The sequence below is a fragment of the Scyliorhinus torazame genome, chromosome 12, assembly GCF_047496885.1.
Source record: "Scyliorhinus torazame isolate Kashiwa2021f chromosome 12, sScyTor2.1, whole genome shotgun sequence".
Lineage (NCBI taxonomy): Eukaryota > Metazoa > Chordata > Chondrichthyes > Carcharhiniformes > Scyliorhinidae > Scyliorhinus > Scyliorhinus torazame.
This window is the reverse complement of record NC_092718.1, coordinates 228,913,132-228,938,977: the sequence shown is the minus strand read 5'-3', so window position 1 is coordinate 228,938,977 and position 25,846 is coordinate 228,913,132. Positions and strand designations below refer to the sequence as shown.

At 49.0% G+C, this 25,846-nt stretch overlaps 1 protein-coding gene across 9 annotated transcripts in view; it reads left to right on the top strand.

Annotated features, from left to right (window-relative positions):
• The window catches only part of LOC140387046 (uncharacterized), a 262,462-nt gene that overhangs the window by 156,412 nt on the left and 80,204 nt on the right, over nt 1-25,846 (top strand). For all 9 annotated transcript variants that reach the window (XM_072470055.1, XM_072470052.1, XM_072470056.1 and 6 more), the window contains 3 exons: nt 3,973-4,063; nt 5,095-5,187; nt 7,177-7,205. In XM_072470055.1, the coding sequence (XP_072326156.1) occupies nt 3,973-4,063; nt 5,095-5,187; nt 7,177-7,205 (213 nt within the window). The remainder of the gene's footprint in view (nt 1-3,972; nt 4,064-5,094; nt 5,188-7,176; nt 7,206-25,846) is intronic.

Genomic DNA, 25,846 nt, shown 5'->3' with positions numbered 1-25,846 from the left:
CAGCACGCAGAAACTCCCCCCCGCAGCATGCAGAAAACCCCCCCCTGCAGCACGCAGAAACCCTCCCCCACAGCACGCAGAAACTCCCCCCCACAGCACGCAGAAACTCCCCCCCGCAGCATGCAGAAAACCCCCCCCTGCAGCACGCAGAAACTCCCCCCCCCCCCCGCAGCAGGCAGAAACTCCCCCACGCAGCACGCAGAAACCGCCCCCCCCCGCAGCACGCAGAAACCCTCCCCCCACAGCACGCAGAAAATCCCCCCCCCCCCGCAGCAGGCAGAAACTCCCCCACGCAGCACGCAGAAACCGCCCCCCCCCCCCCCTGCAGCACGCAGAAACCCTCCCCCCACAGCACGCAGAAAATCCCCCCCCCCGCAGCAGGCAGAAACCCTCCCCCCACAGCACGCAGAAACTCCCCCCCCCCCCCCGCAGCAGGCAGAAACTCCCCCACGCAGAAACCGCCCCCCCCCCCCCCCGCAGCACGCAGAAACCCTCCCCCCCACAGCACGCAGAAACTCTCCCCCCGCAGCACGCAGAAACTCCCCCCCACAGCACGCAGAAACTCCCCCCCCCCCCCCCGCAGCAGGCAGAAACTCCCCCACGCAGAAACCGCCCCCCCCCCACGCAGCACGCAGAAACTCCCCCCCACAGCACGCAGAAACTCCCCCCCACAGCACGCAGAAACCCCCCCCCCGCAGCACGCAGAAACTCCCCCCCCCCGCGCAGCACGCAGAAACTCCCCCACGCAGAAACCGCCCCCCCCCCCACGCAGCACGCAGAAACCCTCCCCCACGCAGCACGCAGAAACCCTCCCCCCCACAGCACGCAGAAACTCCCCCCCCCCCCCCCGCAGCAGGCAGAAACTCCCCCACGCAGAAACCGCCCCCCCCCCCGCAGCACGCAGGAACTCCCGCCCCCACTGCAGCACGCAGAAACACCCCCCCCCCGCAGCACGCAGAAACTCCCCCCCACCCGCAGCACCAGAAACTCCCCCCCGCAGCATGAAGGAACCCCCCCAGCAGCACGCAGTAACTCCCCCCCCCCCCCGCAGCATGCAGAAACTCTCCCCGCAGCACGCAGAAACTCCCCCCCCCCCCGCAGCACGCAGAAACTCCCCCCCCCCCGCAGCACGCAGAAACTCCCCCCCCCCCCGCAGCACGCAGAAACTCCCCCCCCCCCGCAGCACGCAGAAACTGCCCCCCCCCGCAGCACGCAGAAACTCCCCCCCCGCAGCACGCAGAAACTCCCCCCCCGCAGCACGCAGAAACTCCCCCCCCCCCGCAGCACGCAGAAACTCCCCCCCCCCGCAGCACGCAGAAACTCCCCCCCCCCGCAGCACGCAGAAACCCCCCCCCCCGCAGCACGCAGAAACTCCCCCCCCCCCGCAGCACGCAGAAACTTCCCCCCGCAACACGCAGAAACCCCCCCCCCGCAGCACGCAGAACCCCCCCCCCGCAGCACGCAGAAACTCCCCCCCGCAGCACGCAGAAACTCCCCCCCGCAGCATGAAGAAACCCCCCCCCCGCAGCACGCAGAAACTTCCCCCCGCAACACGCAGAAACCCCCCCCCCCGCAGCGCGCAGAACCCCCCCCCCCGCAGCACGCAGAAACTCCCCCCCGCAGCATGAAGAAACCCCCCCCCGCAGCACGCAGAAACTCCCCCCCCGCAGCACGCAGAAACTCCCCCCCCCCCGCAGCACGCAGAAGCTCCCCCCCCCGCAGCGCACAGAAACCCCCCTGCAGCACGCAGAACCCCCCCGCAGCACGCAGAAACCCCCCCCCGTAGCACGCAGAAACCCCCCCCGCAGCACGCAGAAACCCGCAGCACGCAGAAACTCCCCCCCCCCGCAGCACGCAGAAACTCCCCCCCCCCCCCCGCAGCACGCAGAAACTCCCCCCCCCCCGCAGCACGCAGAAACCCCCCCTGCAGCACACAGAAACTCTCCCCCCCGCAGCACGCAGAAACTCCCCCGCAGCACGCAGAGACCCCCCCCGCAGCACGCAGAACCCCCCCCCCGCAGCATGCAAACCCCCCCCCGCAGCACGCAGACCCCCCCGCAGCACGCAGAAACCCCCCCTGCAGCACGCAGACCCCCCCGCAGCACGCAGACCCCCCCCCCGCAGCACGCAGACCCCCCCCGCAGCACGCAGAAACCCCCTGCAGCACGCAGACCCCCCCCGCAGCACGCAGAACCCCCCCGCAGCATGCAGACCCCCCCGCAGCACGCAGACCCCCCCCCGCAGCACGCAGAAACCCCCCCTGCAGCACGCAGACCCCCCCGCAGCACGCAGACCCCCCCGCAGCACGCAGACCCCCCCCGTAGCACGCAGAAACCCCCTGCAGCACGCAGACCCCCCCGCAGCACGCAGAACCCCCCCCGCAGCATGCAGACCCCCCCGCAGCACGCAGACCCCCCCCGCAGCACACAGAAACCCCTCCTCCTGCAGCACATAGAAGCCCCCCCTGCAGCACGCAGAAACCCTGCCCCCCTGCAGCACAAAGAAACCCCTCCCCGCAGCACACAGAACCCCCCCCGCAGAACCCCGCAGCACGCAGAACCCCCCCCCTGCAGCACGCAGAAACCCTGCCCCCCTGCAGCACAAAGAAACCCCTCCCCGCAGCACACAGAACCCCCCCCGCAGAACCCCGCAGCACGCAGAAACCCTGCCCCCCTGCAGCACGAAGAAACCCCTCCCCGCAGCACACAGAACCCCCCCCCTGCAGCACGCAGAAACCCTGCCCCCCCCGCAGCACGAAGAAACCCCTCCCCGCAGCACACAGAACCCCCCCCCCCGCAGCACGTAGAACCCCCCCCCCTGCAGCACGCAGAACCCCCCCCCCCCACAGCATGCAGAAACCCGCAGCACGCAGAAACTTCCCCTACAGCACGCAGGAACCCCTCCTGCAGCACGCAGGAACCCCTCCCCCCTGCAGACCCCCCCCCCCACCCACTCAGCTTTCCTGAAACCTTCATTTTTAACTGTGTAGCCTAGGCAAGGTTTTAGGAGGTGCAGACTTGCCTAGCATCTATACCTCACTCTGAACTTTATCAGCTAATATCCAGAGGAAAGAGGGAAGCCTATTTGTCTGGGGCCCAGGCAGTTGCCGAAACATGCTACTTCAAGGGAAACACCGATCACTTGATGGGACGCCACTGCAGATTTAGTGTCAGGTCTACTCCCTCTTGGTGTTGTCATTCATGGTGGAAGGCTTTGAGTGATAGGGCTAAGATCACCACAGATGTAGACGTGAACTTGTCCTCCAAGTGGGCAAGAGGGACTTGCCCCTCTCACGGCAGTCAGCCCACAGTTCCCACCTCCAATTCCCACCAGACAAACTCATAGCCACTAAACTCCCTCGATAAAGTCTCTACCTCGTCAAATTAAATTAAATTAAACCCCCACTAGTCTACCTCCTCAGCAATTTAACCTCTTCAGTAAAGCCCATATTTAACCACCTTAGTAAGCTCCCGTCACAGCTCTAAAACCCCTCAAAAGGCTCCCACCACTTTGCAAACCCGTCCCAATAGCTTCTCACCACAGCACCAACACACCATATTACCAAATCCCGCAATAAACCTCTCACCATGGCTCTAAATTCCCCCAAAAGGCCCTCACCACACCACAGCACGAAATCTTCCCAAATAAAGTCCTCACCTCAGCAATGATTTGAGGTGGTGGTGGTGCAGTGGTATTGTCACTGGACTAGTAATCCAGACACACAGGGTGATGCTCTGGGGATAAAATCTAATTACTGCGGAAGCTGGAATCTGATGCCCACATCCCAGGAAAGAATGTTTTCAAATCATACCCCACCCCACAAAAAAACCCTCGCCACAGCACTAAATTTCCCCAAAAGAACTCCTCACCACAAGGTGGCTGCATTGATATATCTGAAAAGAACCAAGAGAAAACTGTTACTAGTGGAACAGGCCTCAGAAGAAGCCAATCAATCAAACTGTTGTACTGCAGGAGGGAAGAAGAGCAGCTTCAAAGGTTGGTGCAGGAGACCAAGAGAATACATTTGGAACAGAAGTTTTCATTTGAAGAAAAGCTTCAGCAGGTACTTTTACAAAATGAGATCTGTTGTGGACCTTGGAATGTGTATTACTGAGAGTGGTTTATTCCATGCAAGTCTTACTAGTTTGCATTTTCTCTCAATATTCAGATGACATTATTGTCAATGATTTGCATTACACCTGTGATTTCATGAAAGCAGGATTGCATCTTCCTGTCCTACCTCACTTTCTAAGAAAGAATGTAGCAGTTATTGGGGAACCACAATAAACACAAAGTGTCCCAGGTGGCCCATTTCAATGCAACGACTGCAGATTAAATGCAACCTAAGGTTTACTTACCAACAAACCCATTCACTGGATTACTGAATAAATCCAACCAGTACTTGCAGTACCAAACAAGCCTGTTATGACTGGGATGGGGGGATTGTGCAGTTTTACTAGCCCCACAACTCCACAGGTCACACCATTAGTTGAAAAGTTTGATTCACTCATCAAAATGGCTAATTGTTTACCTTCGCTACTGTTATCCAGAATAAAAAAGACGTAAACCAGACTTATTTCAACAAACAACATGCTTCAATAAGCATCTCCATAGATGCTGCCAGACCTGCTGAGTTTTTCCTGCATTTTCTATTTTTATTTCAGATTTTCATCATCGCAGCGTGATGTTTTTTGCTTTCTGAGTGAGGAGGACTTCGAAATGTAGTGTCTCACAAAGAACATCAAGCTATGTTTTGAACAAAGCTAATTTATTTACACTGCAACCAAATAAATTCAACTTGCTTGCTAAGATATAAAAGATCACAGATTGACTAAAACTAGGATTCTAACTACAGAGCTCCTGATAACACGACTATTCTCTATCTCGCCTAACAACCTACTCCCCCAATCAAGAGTATCACGTGATCCATGTGTATGGGCTTGATCGCCATCTAGTGGTTGGATGTAGTTACAGTAAATTGTTACCCCTTCATTATTCTACAATACACATATTGTCACACGCAGTATTTTACTTTTATTCATTAATTTAGAAATTTACTTCAGCAAAATTCTGATCTTCTTTACATTCATACAGGAGCGACACCTTCGATTTGAGATGCAAAGGAAGGCAGAGGAACAGGTCAGCCAGTTACAGGTTGAAATGAGGCAAATGATGCAGCAAAGACAGGTAATGAAACATTGGGAAGCAACCGAGCTTTACAACAAATAGTGTACGGTCTCAATTCATGCCATAAGTCTGCTCTCAAGTATCATTGAGATATTGAGTACTTCAGAAATAGGATTGTGTTGTAGAAAATACTTATAAAATTGGTTTTAGCACAGTGGGCTAAATAGCTGGCTCGTAATGCAGAACAATGCCAGCAGCGCGGGTTCAATTCCCGTACTGGCCTCCCCGAACAGGCGCCGGAATGTGGCGACTAGGGGCTTTTCACAGTAACTTCATTGAGGCCTACTTGTGACAATAAGCGATTATTATTATAAAAAGATGATCATTTTTAAGGTGTCATTTCAGGGTCATCATCTGAAATGTATTAATGATCGATGTTAGAATAGTTAATAAGGTAATGTAGAGCTAATGGTTAATTTATTATCTTGGTCACCGGGGACACAATCAAATCCTACTATTTCATGATGCAGTGTACAAGCAAAAGTGACTTGGCAGAATGACAGCAAGATAACTATGATCTAGTGTGGGAAACATAATTAAGTATAATTTTTAGGGTGAGGGCAAATGATATATATTTGTATCCTACATGGACACAGTGAGGACACGGCAATAAAATACTCCAGATACGCCACTTGTTACAGTACCGACTTTTCTATCCCAGAATCTGACGTCTGTTGTGATTCAGTTGGTAGCAGTGGTCTTGTCTTGCCCTTTCATCTGTCCCATTCCAAGGATTGACCTCAATTTGAACAATCTTTCTCCTCTGATTTCTAATTTCTGTTACCCTCGTTTGTCAGCCTCCATTCTGATGCTATCCATTCATGCTGAATCAGAATACCCTACTCCAAAGGTTAGAGCACAAAGTTTAGGCTGACACATCAGTGTGCACAGTTAAAACTGCCGTCTTTCAGATGTGATGTTAACCAAGAATCAATGTGCCCGCTCAAGTGGACGTAAGAAATAGCGTGGCACTATTTTGCAAAAAAAGGTGAGTTATCCCTGCTGCCCTGGTGCCAATATTAATCCCTCAACTGGTCAATTGTTATAACCTGCCTGCTTACCACTGGCTGGGGACTAATGGCAATCCCACAATCCTTAAGGAGTATGAGCTTCCCCAATGAGGGGGGCGGGAAAATCATTAGCAGAGTCCCTGCATAAATAGAGCTGGCCAGTATGGAACCAGCTAGAGAGGAGTGAGCAGCAAGAGAGTCCTGCTGTATATATATATACAATATATATATGTAATTGTAAATAAATGTTATTTCTTTCTATTCTACAAACTTGTGCTGGATTCTTTGTGGCTCTCACAAAATCAATGAAATAGTTTATCTGCTCATTCACACATTGCTTTGTGCGAGTTTGCTGTTCACACTTTTTTTATTGCAACAGCACTTTAAAAGTTGTCATTATGGGTGGCACAGTGGTTAGCACTGCTGCCTCACGGCGCCGAGGACCCGGGTTCGATCCCAGACCCAGTCAGTGTGGCGTTTGCACATACTCCCCATGTGTCTCATCCCCACAACCCAAAGATGTTCAGGATAGGTAGATTGGCCACACTAAATTGCCCCTTAATTGGGGAAAAAAAAGAATTGGGCACTTTAAATTTATCTTTTAAAAAATTGTCACTGTGGACATTTAAAGATCAGGAATTCTCCAGTCATTGCAATTCAATTTTCCCACCGGCATCCCAGCCCCGCCAGTGGGTTTCACAGCGATGTGGGGTGGTTACAAGGGGAAATCCCACTGACAATCGGCGGGAAGGTAGAATCCCGCACCCAGCGCACAGGCAAGAAACACATGGCTGGTGGAATCCCAGAAAAGGCACAAGGTAAACAAGTCTTTTATAACCACAAGGGAAATGCTTTACTGACATCTCCATTTGCTCGTTCTGGTAGCCGTTTGTTGGTTTTCTTTAATGTAGATTGTTTTTATTTACGTATTTAGTTCATACTAGCCTCTAAAGATTATGTTTTTCATTTGTTCTTTTAGCATTTCCTTGATGTTTACTCTCTCAGAAGGTATGTGGATCAACAGCTGGACTTGGAAAGTTTTACTGGAAATCTATGTTTAATTGAGTCACTACACTAGGGGGGCACTTTCTGCATATTCTCAGTTGCAGTCTCAGTGTCAGCTGGCAGCATTAAAACAAGCAGGTTGGCTTGATGCAGACTACCAGACTCAGGGGCCTCCAATTGCCCGGGGGGCCCCCCCCTCAAGAGCTGTTCCGCCTGGTCCCCGTTTGTGGGGACCAGTGCTAAACGGCGCCCGGCTGGAGTCTCCTCGGCGAGGCTGAGAGATGCTGCGTATGATCCGGCGTAGACATAGTTAGGACGGCAAGGTGGCACAGTGGTTAGCACTGCTGCCTCACAGAACCAGGGACCGGGCTGCCCGGTGGTTAGCACTGCTGCCTCATAGCTCCAGGGCCCTGATTCAATTCCGGCCTTGGGTGACTGTGTGGAGTCTGCACGTTCTCCCCGTGTCTGCATGGGTTTCGTCCGGGTGCTCTGGTTTCCTCCCACAGTCCAAAGACGTGCAGGTTAGGTGGATTGGCCATGCAAAATTACCCCTTAGTATCCCGGGATGTGCAGATTAGATTCCAACCTCATCTCGCTCTGGACCAACCTCATCTCGCTGTGCCCCCATCAACTTTAAAGGAATTATGTAAATCCTGCTTTAGCTAGCTGAATTTCCCTGACTGCAGCTACTCAATGAACGTTTACTGGACTCTGACCACCTGAGCTCTGACCATCATGTGAACTCTTCTCCATATCACTCTTGCATGACACCTCCCCCCAAGAAAAAAAATAAACCATCAACTTCAAGATGGTTTCATTTTACACTTTTGCACCATCCACTAAGAAATGTACAGAGTAAATATACCTTTTCGTTTTGAAAAAAAACACATGCAAACAAATATAATAATATAGTCCATGTTTCTTTGTTCTTCTTCCTCCAACCAAAATCCTTCTCGATTGACAGTCTCGTTGAACAAAGTCTCTGCACGATCCATCCATTCTTCTACTCCTCGGCATTTCTCTTTAGAATCAGATACTTTAGTTCAATTTGACCACAGAGTCCCTTGCAATTCTCCAACACAGGAGCATTGGTTATCACAGCTTTCAGGCAGTCAAATACCTGTTGAAAGTCCGCTGTCCATTGAAATTTTTACGGTTCTTCAGCAATTCCATCAGTGGAGCAATCACGCCACAAAACCTTTGCACAAAGGTTCGATCAAATCCACTCATGCTAAGAAATCGCATTATTTCCCTTCGCCTTGTGGGTATCGGAAACTCCTCAAGGAAAGTGTGATTTGGGCTTCTCCAAATTCACTTTCGGCTAGGTTCATCACCAAACCCGCCTCCTGACGTCGATCGAAGAACTCCATACGATGTTTTAAATGTTCTTTCCGTGTCTGGAACATGGAAATAAAAGCAGATTGTCCCACTTTCTCCATGCAATCCTTCAATGGTGGGATAGGATAAGAGTCCGTTCTTGTAACTGCATTCACCTTTCGATAGTCCACACACAACCGTTGGGTACCGCCTGGTTTAGGTACCATCACTACGTGTGAACTCCATTGGCTGCAACCCACTTCAATTATGCCATTCTTCAGCACACTCTCAATCTCTCTGTTAACCTGTGCCAATTTTAAAGGATTAAGTCTGTATGGATGTTGTTTGATAGGAACAGCATTTCCCACATCTACATCATGTATAGCCATTTTAGTACTTCCCAATTTATCTCTACAAACTTGCCAACGTGATATCAATAACTCTTTCAGGTCAGTTTGTTTTTCCTCTGGAAGGTAATTTAACAATTCATCCCAATTTTTGAGAACATCCTCATTTTCCAATTTAATTTGACGTATGTCAAATTCACTGTCATCTGGATTTGGTTCGTCACTTTGAGTTAGAATCATTAAAACCTCCTTTTTCTCTCCTTCCCTTTCAAAGTACCTTTTAAGCAGATTCATATGACACACTCGGTGAGTCTTCCTTCTATCTGGTGTTTTTACCACATAATTCCCCTCACTTAATTTCCTTTCAATCTGATACGGTCCACAAAACCTAGCTTTTAAAGGCTCCCCTACCACTGATAACAACACTAAAACTTTATCCCCACTGGCAAAACTACGAACTTTGGATTTCTCGTCCGCTACCCGTTTCATCACATTTTGTGCAACTTTCAAATGTTGTCTCGCCAATTCACCTGCTCTATTTAATCGTTCCCTAAAATTTGACACGTAATCCAATAGTGTAATTTCTGATTTCTCACCCACCAATTTCTCCTTAATCAATTTAAGTGGTCCTCTTACCTCATGACCAAAAATTAGTTCAAAAGGACTGAATTTGGTAGACTCATTAGGTGCATTCCTAATTGCAAACAGTACGAATGGAATTCCTTTATCCCAATCCTCTGGATAATCTTGACAATTCGCCCTCAACATTGTCTTTAATGTCTGATGCCACCTTTCTAACGCTCCCTGTGATTCTGGATGGTACGCAGTTGATTTAAATTGTTTTATTCCTAAGCCATACACAACTTCCTTGAACAACTTTGAAGTAAAATTTGTTCCTTGATCCGATTGAATTTCTGTGGGTAGTCCATATCTAGTAAAGAACTTAAGTAACTCCTCCACAATCCTTTTAGCTGTAATATTACATACTGGAATGGCCTCTGGAAACCTAGTAGACACATCCATTCCAGTCAAAAGATATTGATTCCCACTTTTTGTTTTAGGAAGCGGTTCTACACAATCGATTAGGACCCTTGTAAAAGGTTCATCAAATGCAGGAATGGGTATTCAGGGCGCTGGTTTTATCACTGCTTGAGGTTTCCCTATCACTTGACATGTGTGACATGATTGACAAAATTTAACTACATCTTTATGTAGTCCAGGCCAATAAAAATGTTTCTGGATTTTAGCTTGAGTTTTCCTTATTCCCAAATGACCTCCCACTGGTACCTCATGTGCAACTCGCAACACCTCCTTTCTATACCCTACCGGCAATACTACTTTATGAACTTCTGCCCACTTTTCATCCGCCTGCATATGTAAAGGTCTCCATTTTCTCATCAAGACATCATTTTTACGGTAATAACACTCTGGTATACACTCAGATTTCTCTTCCGTGTATGCTTTCTGATATATCCGTTTTATTTCTACATCTTTCTGTTGTAACTCTGCCAATTTTCCTGAACTAAAAGTATCCGCCTCATCCTCCACCTGTTCTTGTTCTTTTTCAACCATCTGATCAAAAATCGTTTCTGATAATTGCACTTCAACTTCATCTTCACTCTTTGATTTCTCCTCTTGTCTTAACCTGTGACTTTGCGACCTTGTTACTACACAATCCGGAAAAATCCCAGGATATTCGTCCTTCAACACTTCAGTTGTCTGATTTTCCACTGGCTTATCAACCACAGTAGGCATCACTCCCACCTGCGATCCAGCTATATCATTACCCAAGATAAACTGTATTCCTGGACAAGATAGTTTATCTATTACTCCTATCACCACTTCACCACTCTTCTCTGGACTTTCCAACCTTACCTTATATAATGGAACGCTACTCCTCTCACCCTGAATTCCACATGTCACCACCTTTCCTGGCAACATTCTTCCCAAACTACATAATTCCTCATCTCTTACCATTAAAGATTGACTAGCCCCTGTATCTCTTAAAATTGTGACTTCTTTACCTGCTCCTCCTGATACACATGAGTAAACTTTACCCACACAAGTAAATTCTTTAAAGACATCTGGCACCTTCTTAACAATTACTTCTTGAACAGGCTGTACAATCGTTTGCACCTCCTTCGCTTCCCTTGGGCTTTCCTTTACCACTCTAACAAACCCCACTGTCTTTTCCTGTTTTACCACATCAGCCTTCCCAGTGCTTTTCTTCAACCACCAACACTGTGACTTTACATGGCCTAGTTTATTACAGTGAAAACATTTGAAACTTTTCATTTCTTTTCCACCCTCCTGGATTTCTTTTTTATCTGAGGTACACTCTCTTTATTGGCTCCCATCAGATCACCTTTACCTTTACCACTTGAGTATTTCTCATGACCCCAGTTTCTATCCCTCGCCGGCTGAAACTGATGTCAGAAACCAATCTTTGATTTATGAACTAATTCATAATCATCTGCCATTTCCGCTGCTAATCTCGCAGTTTTAACTCTCTGTTCTTCCACATGAGTTCTCACTACATCAGGAATTGAATTTTTAAACTCCTCCAAAAGTATAATTTCTCTGAGAGCTTCGTACGTTTGGTCTATTTTCAAAGCCCTTATCCATCTATCAAAATTAGTCTGTTTGAGCCTTTCAAACTCCATGTATGTTTGACCAAATTCTTTCCTTAAATTTCTAAACCTTTGTCTGTAAGCGTCAGGAACTAGCTCATATGCACTTAAGATGGATTTCTTCACCTCCTCATACGTTCCAGATACCTCCTACGGTAGTGATGCAAACATTTCACTAGCTCTACCTACCAGCTTTGTTTGAATCAGTAACACCCACATGTCCTGTGGCCATTTCATTTGTTTAGCTACCTTCTCAAATGAAATGAAAAAGGCTTCCACTTCCTTCTCGTCAAACCTTGGCAATGCTTGGACATATTTAAATAGATTCCCACCAAGCCTTCGACTATGACGCTCTTTCTCACTATCCTCATCACTATCATCCAACTGTACGTTTCCCTTTACGTCTGCCAATTTTAACTGATTGTCAAATTTCATGGCCATTTTCTGAAGTTCAAACTTCCTCTCTTTTATCTTTTTGTTCTGCTAGGGCTATTGTTTCTTTTCTCCTTTCTTCTCTCTCCTTTTCTTTTTCCTCTCTCTTTCTCTTTATTTTTCCTCTCTCACTCTCGTATTCCAGCAGCTTTAATTCTTTCTGATGTTCCATTTGTTTAATTTGCAACTGAATTTTTGCCATTTCCAATGAGTCAGACTCTATCTCAGGCAACTTTAAATGCTTAACCACCACCATAATTACCTCATCTTTTCGCATTTTATCAAGTAAGATTAACTGCAATGTTTTTGCCAAATCTAACAGTCTGCTTTTCGTTTCTGTCCGTAAGGTACTACGTGTAACATTCTCCACCCCTAAAAACTTCTGAGCCTCTGAAAGAGCCATTGTTCACAACACACTCTCCCCCCTTAAACTAAAATACCACACCGGAAAAGCAACACTCGTTCACTGTCTTTAAGTTCACAAAAGCTAATCCAATAGATAGACTTTTATCCCCCTCGCGCCCCCAATTGTTATGGGCGAGACTTTTCAGAACCCCAAAATGTATCATGGAGTTCAACCAACCTCTCCCTTTAATGGATTTGTTGCTTTTCCAAGCACACGGCTTTTTCCCTCGGTGTGGGATTACAATTATGGACACGTGGGTTTTTAAACACAAAACACTGTTTATTCCATGAACTCAACTTAACATCTTAAACATTGGATCTCTTAACACCCCTTACTTCAAAGATAACTCAGAAAATATTGCAACAATAAATACTTCCTTAAAATGTTCCTTCAAACTTCCAAGAGACTTAACACCTTTAAACAGTATCACATCAGGTTAAAGGATATATATATATTTTGTAGCATGGCAGAGTCATATTAGCTTGGTTGCCTTCAGCTCCAGCAAAACAGCCAGGCACTTTTAAACTGCTCTCAGCAAAACCAGCCAGGCACTTTCTGAGCTGCAAAACCAAACTGCAAAACTTGCAGCTCTCTGGAAACACACAGACACACAAACACTGCTTTTAAACTGAAACTAAAAACCTGCCAAAACATAGACTGCAAAATGGCTGAACTAAAGCCCAGCCCCACCCAGTCTCTGACATCACTGTTTTCTTAAAGATACATTGCTTACACATCCATTTCTTAAAGGCACTCTAGCATGACACATAGTTGTAAAAAATCCTCTTTTCTATCTTTGTATTGTGTGCTGTGTGTGTATGAAGTTGTGGCCATTCTCTCAGTTTGAATGTGTGAATAAACCATCGGCATGGTCTAATGGAAAGGTTTCTAAGTGTGATAGCGAGCGGGAAATGATATGTGTATCCAAACAGCCGACCCAGCGAGGCCGTCACCTGTATCTAACATTCATTAGGCACTTAATGATGCCCCACGGTTTCATGACTATCCCCTACACACACACACACATACACACACACACAATACATGAAGCGGACGGCTCACAAAGCCCCCTGTGTTCTCACAGGAGAAGTTAGCCCACAACAGATAGGAAAGGACCCAGATGGGTGGCGGGGTGCCGGACCTTCGGGCCCTAACCCCCTACGAGGAACCAACCCTGGAGGTTGTGGGAGTGGCTGAGGACAGATCGGTCACCAACATTACGATTGGCCTTCGCCAGAGAGGTGAGTATACACCGGCCCCCACCCAGGTGACCTGTCACACCTGAGTTCATGCCAGGATTATGATCCTTCCCTCCAACTGACCACATATCCATTCTCCCGCAGGATCTCCATTCCATGGCGCCGGTCCATCCGGGGTTAGCCCCCCCACCCCCATGCAGCCCATGAGAACACGTCGGAGGACAGCCGTGAGGATGCCACCATTAATGTGTCACAGCTGTCGTCCCCACCCTCCACCAGCATAGAGACACACCTTGGTGGACAACAGTAGTGGAAAGGCTTCTGGGGTACAATTTGGTGAGCACCACACAGTTGCAGATGCACATCAGGTGGGGGCAGGAACATCCAAGGGAGGCAGCAATCAGATGTCTTTTGGATCCCAGGACCCAGCTGTGTCCCAGTCAGATGCTGAGCCTCGGGACCAAGTTATCCCGGAGCTGATGCAGTTGATAGGGTGTGGCCGTGAGATTCAGAGGAGGTGTCAGCGACACTCTAGTGGCTCCCTAGCCAATTGGAGGAGTCTCAAAAGCTGTGGGCACAGGAGATTACGCCGGCAATGCGTCGCACCGAAGCCAGTACTGCTAGGGTTGCATCTGCAATGGAAAGCTTGGAACACGACGTCAGCAGTATGAGTAGTGGTGTCCCAAGCCATGGCTCAGTCAGTGACAGCCATAATAATATCATAATAATCTATGATTAATCTAGGACAAAGGTTCGGCACAACATCGTGGGCCGAAGGGCCTGTTCTGTGCTGTATTTTCTATGTTCTACGTTTGAGCACCACGACACTCAATGGGAGACGTGTCCCTGATACAGGTGGATTTTTCCGAGGAGCTGTGGAGCATGTCCCGCTCGTTGGGGAACGTGTCCCACTCTCAGCTGGACCTTACCGGGGTTCTACGGTGCATGTCCTAGTCTCGTGGGCATTTCTGAGGCGCTCCAGAGCATGTCCTGGTTGCTGAGGACCATGTCCTAGACACAGGTGGACATTGGTGAGGGACTGCAGAGCATGGCCCACTCACAGAGGGCATTGCTCTCCCTACACACACACGATACGCATACTATGCTCCCTGTACACACACGATACACATACGATACTCCCTACACACACACGATACGCATACTATGCTCCCTGTACACACACGATACACATACGATACTCCCTATATACACAGCAGTCTGTGGCAAAATCTGGCTCCAACTCCATCTACTAGTTTGATGACGACACAATCGTAGTGGGTCGGATTTCGAACAACGAGGAGTCAGAATACAGGAGGGAGATAGAGAACCTAGTGGAGTGGTGTAACGACAACAATCTCTCCCTCAATTTCAGTAAAACTTAAGAGATGGTCATTGACTTCAGGAAGCAAAGTATCAAACACATCTCTGTCTGCATCAACGGGGTAAGGTGGAGATGGTTGACAGCTTCAAATTCCGAGGTGCACATCACCCAAAATCTGACCTGGTCCACTCACGTCGACGCTACCACCAAGAAAGCACAACAGCGCCTATACTTCCTCAGGAAACTAAGGAACATCCGCATGTCCACATTGACTCTTACCAACTTTTACAGATGCACCATAGAAAGCATCCTATCGGACTGCATCACAACCTGGCATGGCAACTGTTTGGCCCAAGACCATAAGAAATTACAGAGAGTCGTGAACATCGCCCAGTCCATCACACAAACCCGCCTCCTATCCATTGACTCTGTCTATCGCTGCCTTGGGAAAGTGGGCAGCATAATCAAAGATCCCTCCCACCCGGCTTATTCCCTCTTCCAACTTCTCCCATCCGGCAGGAGATACAAAAGTCTGAGAACACGCACAAACAGACTCAAAAACAGCTTCTTCCCTGCTGTTACCAGACTCCTAAATGACCCTCTTATAGACTGATCTAATCTCTTCACACTCCTGTAAGCTTCACCCGATGCGTGTGTCTATATATTTACATTGTGAATTTTATGTTTGCCCTGTTATGTATTTTCTTTTCATGTATGGAACGATCTGCCTGAACTGTACGCAGAACAATACTTTTCATTGTACCTCGGTACACGTGACAATAAACAAATCCAATCCAAACCCCCCCCTGACAACGGTGCATCTTGTGGTCAGATGCAGAACAGGGTGGCACATCAAGGCATCTGCCACCGCCAAGTCGGACGGTGCCCTCCAGAGGACACATGCCAGGGGCATCAAAGGCCAAGGGACATTGTATATTGATCCACTGACATAGGCCCATTACCCTGGAGTAATGTAACAAAATCCTGGAAAGGTGCAACAGGGCAATTGGCTGGGGCAGGGGGGAGGAGGCAAGTAATACAAAGAACAAAGAAAATTACAGCACAGGAACAGGCCCTTCGGCCCTCCCAGCCTGCGCCGATCCAGATCCTTTAAACCTGTCACCTATTTTCCAAGGATCTACTTCCCTCTGTTCCCCGCCCGTTCATATGTCTGTCTAGATGCATCTTAAATGATGCTATTGTGCCCGCCTCTACCACCTCCGCTGGCAAAGCGTTCCAGGCACCCACCACCCTCTGCGTAAAAAACTTTCCACGCACATCTCCCTTAAACCTTCCCCCTCTCACCTTGAAATCGTGACCCCTTGTAATTGACACCCCCCATTCTTGGAAAAAGCTTGTTGTCCATACCTCTCATAATTTTGTAGACCTCAATCAGGTCCCCCCTCAACCTCCGTCTTTCCAACGAAAACAATCCTAATCTACTCAACCTTTCTTCGTAGCTAGCACCCTCCATACCAGGCAACATCCTGGTGAACCTCCTCTGCACCCTCTCTAAAGCATCCACATCCTTCTGGTAATGTGGCGACCAGAACTGCATGCAGTATTCCAAATGTGGTCTAACCAAAGTCCTATTCAACTGTAACATGACCTGCCGACTCTTGTACTCAATACCCATCCGATGAAGGCAAGCATGCTGTATGCCTTCTTGACCACTCTATCGACCTGCGTTGCCACCTTTAGGGTACAATGGACCTGAACTCCCAGATCGCTCTGTACATCAATTTTCCCCAGGACTCTTCCATTGACCGTATAGTCCGCTCTTGAATTAGATCTTCCAAAATGCACCACCTCGCATTTGCCTGGATTGAACTCCATCTGCCATTTCTCTGCCGAACTCTCCAATCTATTTATATTTTGCTGTATTCTCTGACAGTCCTCCTCGCTATCTGCAACTCCACCAATCTTAGTATCATCTGCAAACTTGCTAATCAGACCACCTATACCTTCGTCCAGATCATTTATGTATATTACAAACAACAATGGTCCGAGCACAGATCCCTGTGGAACACCACTAGTCACCTTTCTCCATTTTGAGACACTCCCTTCCACCACTACTCTCTGTCTCCTGTTGCCCAGCCAGTTCCTTATCCATCTAGCTAGTACACCCTGAACCCCATACGACTTCACTTTTTCCATCAACCTTCCATGGGAAACTTTATCAAACGCCTTACTGAAGTCTATGTATATGACATCTACAGCCATTCTCTCATCAATTAACGTTGTCACTTCCTCAAATAATTCTATTAGGTTTGTAAGACATGACCTTCCCTGCACAAAACAAATGCTGCCTATCACTGATAAGTCTATTTTCTTCCAAATGTGAATAGATCCTATCCCTCAGTATCTTCTCCAACAGTTTGCCTACCACTGACGTCAAGCTCACAGGTCTATAATTCCCTGGATTATGGGACAACATTAGCAATTCTCCAGTCTTCCAGGACCTCGCCCGTGCTCAAGGATGCTGCAAAGATATCTGTTAAGGCCCCAGCTATTTCTTCCCTCGCTTCCCTCAGTAACCTGGGATAGATCCCATCCGGACCTGGGGACTTGTCCACCTTAATGCCTTTTAGAATACCCAAAACTTGCCCCTTCCTTATGCCGACTTGACCTAGAGTATTTAAACATCCATCCTTAGCCTCAACATCCGTCATGTCCCTCTCCTTGGTGAATACCGATGCAAAGTACTCATTAAGAATCTCACCCATTTCTTCTGACTCCACGCATAAATTCCCTCTTTTGTCTTTGAGTGGGCCAATCCTTTCTCTAGTTACCCTCTTGCTCCTTATGTATGAATAAAAGGCTTTGGGATTTTCCTTAACCCTGTTAGCCAAAGATGACCCGTTTTAGCCCTCTTTATTGCGCGTTTGAGATTTGTCCTACTTTCCCGATATTCCTCCAAAGCTTCATCAGATTTAAGTCACCTAGATCTTATGTATGCTTCAATTCCACCCGTCATCCATGGTTCCCTAATCTTGCCATTTCTATCCCTCATTTTCACAGGGACATGTCTGTCCTGCACTCTAATCAACCTTTCCTTAAGAGACTCCCACATTTTAAATGTGGATTTACCCTTAAAGAGCTGCTCCCAATCCACATTCCCTAGCTCCTGCCGAATTTTGTTATACTTGGCCTTTCCCTAATTTAACACTCTTTCTTTAGGACCACTATCTAGGACTTTCTTTAGGACCACTAATCTGGTTCCCATCCCCCTGCCACATTAGTTTAAAACCTCCCCAACAGTGTTAGCAAAAGCACCCCCAGGACATTGGTTCCGTTCCTGCCCAGGTGTAGACCATCCGATTTGTAATGGTCCCACCGCCCCCAGAACCGGTTCGAATGTCCCCAAAATCTGAATCCCTCCCTCCTGCACCATCTCTCAAGCCATGTTTTCATTCTGACTATTCTTGAATTTCTACTCTGACTGTCTCGTGGCACTGGTAGCAATCCTGAGATTACTACTTTTTTTTTTTTAAATATGTTTTATTGAAATTTTTTCTCCCAAACAACAATTTTTCCCCTCTTACAAAGCAAACGCAACAATAACAATACAGAAATTTTTAACAATACACAAGTAACAAAACCTCTTTATCTTTGACCTAAACTAAACTAAACCCCCCCCTCCCCCCCCCCCCCCCCCCCTTCCCCCTGGGTTGCTGCTGCTGGTCATCTGTCTTCCCTCTAACGTTCCCCTAGGTAGTCGAGAAATGGCTGCCACCGCCTGGTGAACCCTTGAGCCGATCCTCTCAGGGCAAACTTTCTCTGCTCCAGTTTAATGAACCCCGCCATATCATTTACCCAGGCCTCCAGTCCGGGGGGTTTCGCCTCCTTCCACATGAGTAGGATCCTGCGCCGGGCTACTAGGGTCGCAAAGGCCACAACGTCGGCCTCTTTCACCTCCTGCACTCCCGGCTCTTCCGCAACTCCAAATAGAGCTAACCCCCAGCCTGGTTTGACCCGGGCCTTCACCACCCGCGAAATCACTCCCGTCACTCCCTTCCAATACCCTTCCAGTGCCGGACACGCCCAAAACACATGTGCGTGGTTTGCCGGGCTCCCGCCACACCTCCCACATTTGTCCTCCACTCCAAAGAACCTGCTCAATCTTGCTCCCGTTATGTGTGCTCTATGTAGCACCTTAAATTGAATCAGGCTAAGCCTGGCGCATGAGGAAGAGGAATTTACCCTGCTTAGGGCATCAGCCCACATACCCTCCTCTATCTCCTCCCCTAGTTCTTCTTCCCACTTTCCTTTCAGTTCGCCCACCGACTCCTCCCCCTCTTCCCTCATCTCTCGGTAAATCTCTGACACCTTGCCCTCTCTGACCCACACCCCTGAAAGCACCCTGTCCTGTATCCCCTGTGTCGGGAGCAACGGAAATTCCCTCACCTGTTGTCTAGTAAACGCCCTCACCTGCATATATCTCAAGAAATTTCCCCGGGGCAACTTATACTTTTCCTCCAATGCTCCCAAGCTCGCAAAAGTCCCATCTATAAATAAATCTCCCACCCTCCTAATTCCCAACTGGTACCAGCTCTGAAATCCTCCATCCATTCTTCCTGGGGCGAACCTATGGTTGTTCCTGATTGGGGACCCCACCAGGGCTCCCCGTACCCCTCTCTGTCGCCTCCACTGTCCCCAGATATTCAATGTTGCCGCCACCACCGGGTTCGTGGTAAACGTTTTAGGTGAGATCGGTAGCGGCGCCGTCACCAGCGCCTCTAAACTCGTCCCTTTACAGGACTTTCTCTCCAGTCTTTTCCACGCCGCTCCCTCGCCTTCCATCATCCATTTACGTATCATTGCCACATTGGCGGCCCAATAGTAATCGCCCAAGTTCGGTAGTGCCAACCCTCCTCTGTCCCTACTACGCTGAAGGAACCCCCTCCTTACTCTCGGAACTTTCCCTGCCCACACGAAGCTCGTGATGCTCCTGTCTATTTTATTAAAAAAGGTCTTGGTGATTAGTATAGGGAGACATTGAAATACAAATAAGAACCTCGGGAGGACCATCATCTTAATTGCTTGCACCCTGCCCGCCAGCGATAGAGGCTGCATGTCCCACCTCTTGAAGTCCTCCTCCATTTGTTCTACCAACCGTGTCAGATTAAGTCTGTGCAAGGTTCCCCAGCTCCTAGCGATCTGAATCCCCAGGTATTGGAAGTTTCTTTCCACTTTCCTTAGCGGTAAGCCTTCTATCTCTCTACTCTGGTCCCCTGGATGTATCACAAATAATTCACTCTTCCCCATGTTTAGCCTATACCCCGAGAAATCCCCGAACCCCCTCAAAATTCGCATAACCTCTATCATCCCCCCCGCTGGGTCCGACACGTATAACAATAGGTCATCCGCGTATAACGAGACTCGGTGTTCTTCTCCCCCTCTAATCACCCCTCTCCATTTCCTGGAGTCTCTCAACGCCATGGCCAGAGGTTCAATTGCCAACGCGAACAACAATGGAGACAGCGGTCATCCCTGTCTTGTTCCCCTATATAATCGGAAATACTCCGATTATGTCGACCTGTAACTACGCTTGCCGTTGGAGCCCCATAAAGAAGTCTAACCCAGCTAATAAACCCGTTCCCAAACCCAAACCTCCTTAACACTTCCCATAAAGGACTTCCGGGTGCGGCGATGACCAGCTGAGTCGCACGTTTCGGCAGCTCCCGGTGAAACGGACTTTTGGGCTCTTGATAGGAGCCCCAACGGCAATTTTGACGGCTAAAAACACTGTGCGGTAAACCAGAAGGGAATCCCCCCTGGATACGGATGAAAAAAGGAGGAGAAAGTGGCCGGATTGCAGTGGATCCTTTAGAACAGCGGCAAGGAAGGCAAGCAAAAACCAAGATGGCGTCGGAAGGTGGCAGTTTAACATGGGGCCCTGAACAACAAGAGTTCTTGAAATGCTGTGTGGAAGAGCTCAAAAAGGAAATGAAGAAAGAGCTGTTGGCCCCGATACTACAGGCGATCGAAGGGCTAAAGGAGGAACAAAAGACCCAGGAGCGGGAGCTTCGGGTCGTGAAGGCAAAGGCAGCCGAGAATGAGGACGACATACAGGGCCTGGTGGTGAAGACGGAGACGCATGAGGCACATCAGAAACGATGTGTGGAAAGGTTGGAGGCACTGGAGAACAACGCAAGGAGGAACAACCTGAGGATTCTCGGTCTTCCTGAAGGTGCGGAGGGAGCGGACGTCGGGGCATTTGTGAGCACGATGCTGCACTCGTTAATGGGAGCGGAGGCCCCGGCGGGTCCGTTGGAGGTGGAGGGAGCATACCGAGTGATGGCGCGAGGACCGAGAGCAGGAGAAATTCCCAGAGCCATAGTGGTGAGATTCCTCCGTTTTAAGGATAGAGAAATGGTCCTTAGATGGGCAAAGAAAACTCGGAGCAGTAAATGGGAGAACGCGGTGATCCGCGTTTATCAAGACTGGAGTGCGGAGGTGGCGAGAAGGAGGGCGAGCTTTAATCGGGCCAAGGCGGTGCTTCATAAAAAGAAGATAAAATTTGGAATGCTGCAACCGGCAAGACTGTGGGTCACATATCGAGGGAGGCACCACTACTTTGAGACGGCGGATGAAGCGTGGACTTTTATTGTGGAAGAAAAACTGGAATGAGCGGGTTATTAAAAAGAACGTTTGAACAAAGTGGTGGGGCGAATGTGGGGGGCGAAGAGGGGGGTTAAAAAGGGGGGAAAGAGGAGTTTTATGTACTAATCCTGCGAGGTGGTAACTTTTCTCTCTTCCACAGGTGGTGATGGGGGGAGGAAGGGAGGTGGAGGAGATGGGGCGTTGGCCATTGGGGGCGGGGCCAAGGGAGAAGCGCGGGCTTGGTTCCCGCGCTATGATAATCATGGCGGGAATAGAGAAGCAGGAAGGAGGGGGCGTCGCACGGTGCGAGCCGAGGTCACGGGGGGAAGCCGAGGTCGGCCAGAGTTTGCTGACTTCTGGGAGCAACATGGGGGGAGTAATTACGCTAGCGGGGGATCTAGCGGGGGGGGTGGGAGGGGGGAATTACTGGGTCGCTGCTGCTGGGGAGAGGGGGGAGCTGGTATGGGAGGGGATGGGCGGGGGGGCACCGCCTGGGGGAGATACAGCTGCGTGGGAACCGGGTGAGGAGCTGGAAAAAGGGGATGGCTAATCGACAAGGGGGAGTAGGAAGCCCCCCAACCCAGCTGATCACGTGGAACGTGAGAGGGCTGAACGGGCCGATAAAGAGGGCACGGGTACTCGCACACCTTAAGAAACTTAAGGCAGATGTGGTTATGTTACAGGAAACGCACCTGAAACTGATAGACCAGGTTAGGCTACGCAAAGGATGGGTGGGGCAGGTGTTCCATTCGGGGCTAGATGCGAAAAACAGGGGGGTGGCTATATTAGAACATAGAACATAGAACAATACAGCGCAGTACAGGCCCTTCGGCCCACGATGTTGCACCGAAACAAAAGCCATCTAACCTACACTATGCCATTATCATCATATGTTTATCCAATAAACTTTTAAATGCCCTCAATGTTGGCGAGTTCACTACTGTAGCAGGTAGGGCATTCCACGGCCTCACTACTCTTTGCGTAAAGAACCTACCTCTGACCTCTGTCCTATATCTATTACCCCTCAGTTTAAAGTTATGTCCCCTCGTGCCAGCCATATCCATCCGCGGGAGAAGGCTCTCACTGTCCACCCTATCCAACCCCCTGATCATTTTGTATGCCTCTATTAAGTCTCCTCTTAACCTTCTTCTCTCCAACGAAAACAACCTCAAGTCCGTCAGCCTTTCCTCATAAGATTTTCCCTCCATACCAGGCAACATCCTGGTAAATCTCCTCTGCACCCGCTCCAAAGCCTCCACGTCCTTCCTATAATGCGGTGACCAGAACTGTACGCAATACTCCAAATGCGGCCGGACCAGAGTTCTGTACAGCTGCAACATGACCTCCCGACTCCGGAACTCAATCCCTCTACCAATAAAGGCCAACACTCCATAGGCCTTCTTCACAACCCTATCAACCTGGGTGGCAACTTTCAGGGATCTATGTACATGGACACCTAGATCCCTCTGCTCAGCCACACTTTCAAGAACTTTACCATTAGCCAAATATTCCGCATTCCTGTTATTCCTTCCAAAGTGAATCACCTCACACTTCTCTACATTAAACTCCATTTGCCACCTCTCAGCCCAGCTCTGCAGCTTATCTATATCCCTCTGTAACCTGCTACATCCTTCCACACTATCGACAACACCACCGACTTTAGTATCATCTGCAAATTTACTCACCCACCCTTCTGTGCCTTCCTCTAGGTCATTGATAAAAATGACAAACAGCAACGGCCCCAGAACAGATCCTTGAGGTACTCCACTTGTGACTGTACTCCATTCTGAACATTTCCCATCAACCATCACCCTCTGTCTTCTTTCAGCTAGCCAATTTCTGATCCACATCTCTAAATCACCCTCAATCCCCAGCCTCCGTATTTTTTGCAATAGCCTACCGTGGGGAACCTTATCAAACGCTTTGCTGAAATCCATATACACCACATCAACTGCTCTACCCTCGTCTACCTGTTCAGTCACCTTCTCAAAGAACTCAATAAGGTTTGTGAGGCATGACCTACCCTTCACAAAGCCATGCTGACTATCCCTGATCATATCATTCCTATCTAGATGATTATAAATCTTGTCCCTTATAATCCCCTCCAAGACTTTACCCACTACAGACGTGAGGCTCACCGGTCTATAGTTGCCGGGGTTGTCTCTGCTCCCCTTTTTGAACAAAGGGACCACATTTACTGTCCTCCAGTCCTCTGGCACTATTCCTGTAGCCAATGATGACATAAAAATCAAAGCCAAAGGTCCAGCAATCTCTTCCCTGGCCTCCCATAGAATCCTAGGATAAATCCCATCAGGTCCCGGGGACTTATCTATTTTCAGCCTGTCCAGAATTGCCAACACCTCTTCCCTACGTACCTCAATGCCATCTATTCTATTAGCCTGGGGCTCAGCATTCTCCTCCACAACATTATCTTTTTCCTGAGTGAATACTGACGAAAAATATTCATTTAGTATCTCGCCTATCTCTTCAGACTCCACACACAATTTCCCATCCCTGTCCTTGACTGGTCCTACTCTTTCCCTAGTCATTCGCTTATTCCTGACATACCTATAGAAAGCTTTTGGGTTTTCCTTGATCCTTCCTGCCAAATACTTCTCATGTCCCCTCCTTGCTCGTCTTAGCTCTCTCTTTAGATCCTTCCTCGCTACCTTGTAACTATCCATCGCCCCAACCGAAACTTCACACTTCATCTTCACATAGGCCTCCTTCTTCCTCTTAACAAGAGATTCCACTTCCCTGGTAAACCACGGTTCCCTCGCTCGACGCCTTCCTCCCTGTCTGACCGGTACATACTTATCAAGAACACGCAGTAGCTGATCCTTGAACAAGCCCCACTTATCCAGTGTGCCCAACACTTGCAGCCTACTTCTCCACCTTATCCCCCCCAAGTCACGTCTAATGGCATCATAATTGCCCTTCCCCCAGCTATAACTCTTGCCCTGCGGTGTATACTTATCCCTTTCCATCATTAACGTAAACGTCACCGAATTGTGGTCACTGTCCCCAAAGTGCTCTCCTACCTCCAAATCCAACACCTGGCCTGGTTCATTACCCAAAACCAAATCCAACGTGGCCTCGCCTCTTGTTGGCCTGTCAACATATTGTTTCAGGAAACCCTCCTGCACACACTGTACAAAAAACGACCCATCTATTGTACTCAAACTATATCTTTTCCAGTCAATATTTGGAAAGTTAAAGTCTCCCATAATAACTACCCTGTTACTTTCGCTCATATCCAGAATCATCTTCGCCATCCTTTCCTCTACATCCCTAGAACTATTAGGAGGCCTATAAAAAACTCCCAACAGGGTGACCTCTCCTTTCCTGTTTCTAACTTCAGCCAATACTACCTCGGAAGAAGAGTCCCCATCTAGCATCCTCTCCGCCACCGTAATACTGCTCTTGACTAGCAGCGCCACACCTCCCCCTCTTTTGCCTCCTTCTCTGAGCTTACTAAAACACCTAAACCCCGGAACCTGCAACATCCATTCCTGTCCCTGCTCTATCCATGTCTCCGAAATGGCCACAACATCGAAGTCCCAGGTACCAACCCACGCTGCCAGTTCCCCTACCTTGTTTCGTATACTCCTGGCATTGAAGTAGACACACTTCAAACCACCTACCTGAACGCTGGCCCCCTCCTGCGACGTCAAATCTGTGCTCCTGACCTCTATACTCTCATTCTCCCTTACCCGAAAACTACAATCCAGGTTCCCATGCCCCTGCTGCATTAGTTTAAACCCCCCCAAAGAGCACTAACAAATCTCCCCCCCAGGATATTTGTGCCCCTCAGGTTCAGATGTAGACCATCCTGTCTGTAGAGGTCCCACCTTCCCCAGAAAGAGCCCCAGTTATCCAAAAATCTGAAACCCTCCCGCCTGCACCATCCCTGTAGCCACGTGTTTAAATGCTCTCTCTCCCTATTCCTCATCTCACTATCACGTGGCACGGGCAACAACCCAGAGATAACAACTCTGTTTGTTCTAGTTCTGAGCTTCCATCCTAGCTCCCTGAAAGCCTGCCTGACATCCTTGTCCCCTTTCCTACCTATGTCGTTGGTGCCAATGTGGACCACGACTTGGGGCTGCTCCCCCTCCCCCCTAAGGACCCGGAAAACACGATCCAAGACATCACGTACCCTTGCACCTGGGAGGCAACATACCAAACGTGAGTCTCTCACGCTCCCACAAAATCTCCTATCTGTGCCCCTGACTATAGAGTCCCCAATTACTAATGCTCTGCTCCTCTCCCCCCTTCCCTTCTGAGCAACAGGGACAGACTCCGTGCCAGAGGCCCGTACCCCATGGCTTACCCCTGGTAAGTCGTCCCCCCCACAAGTATCCAAAGCGGTATACTTGTTTCTCA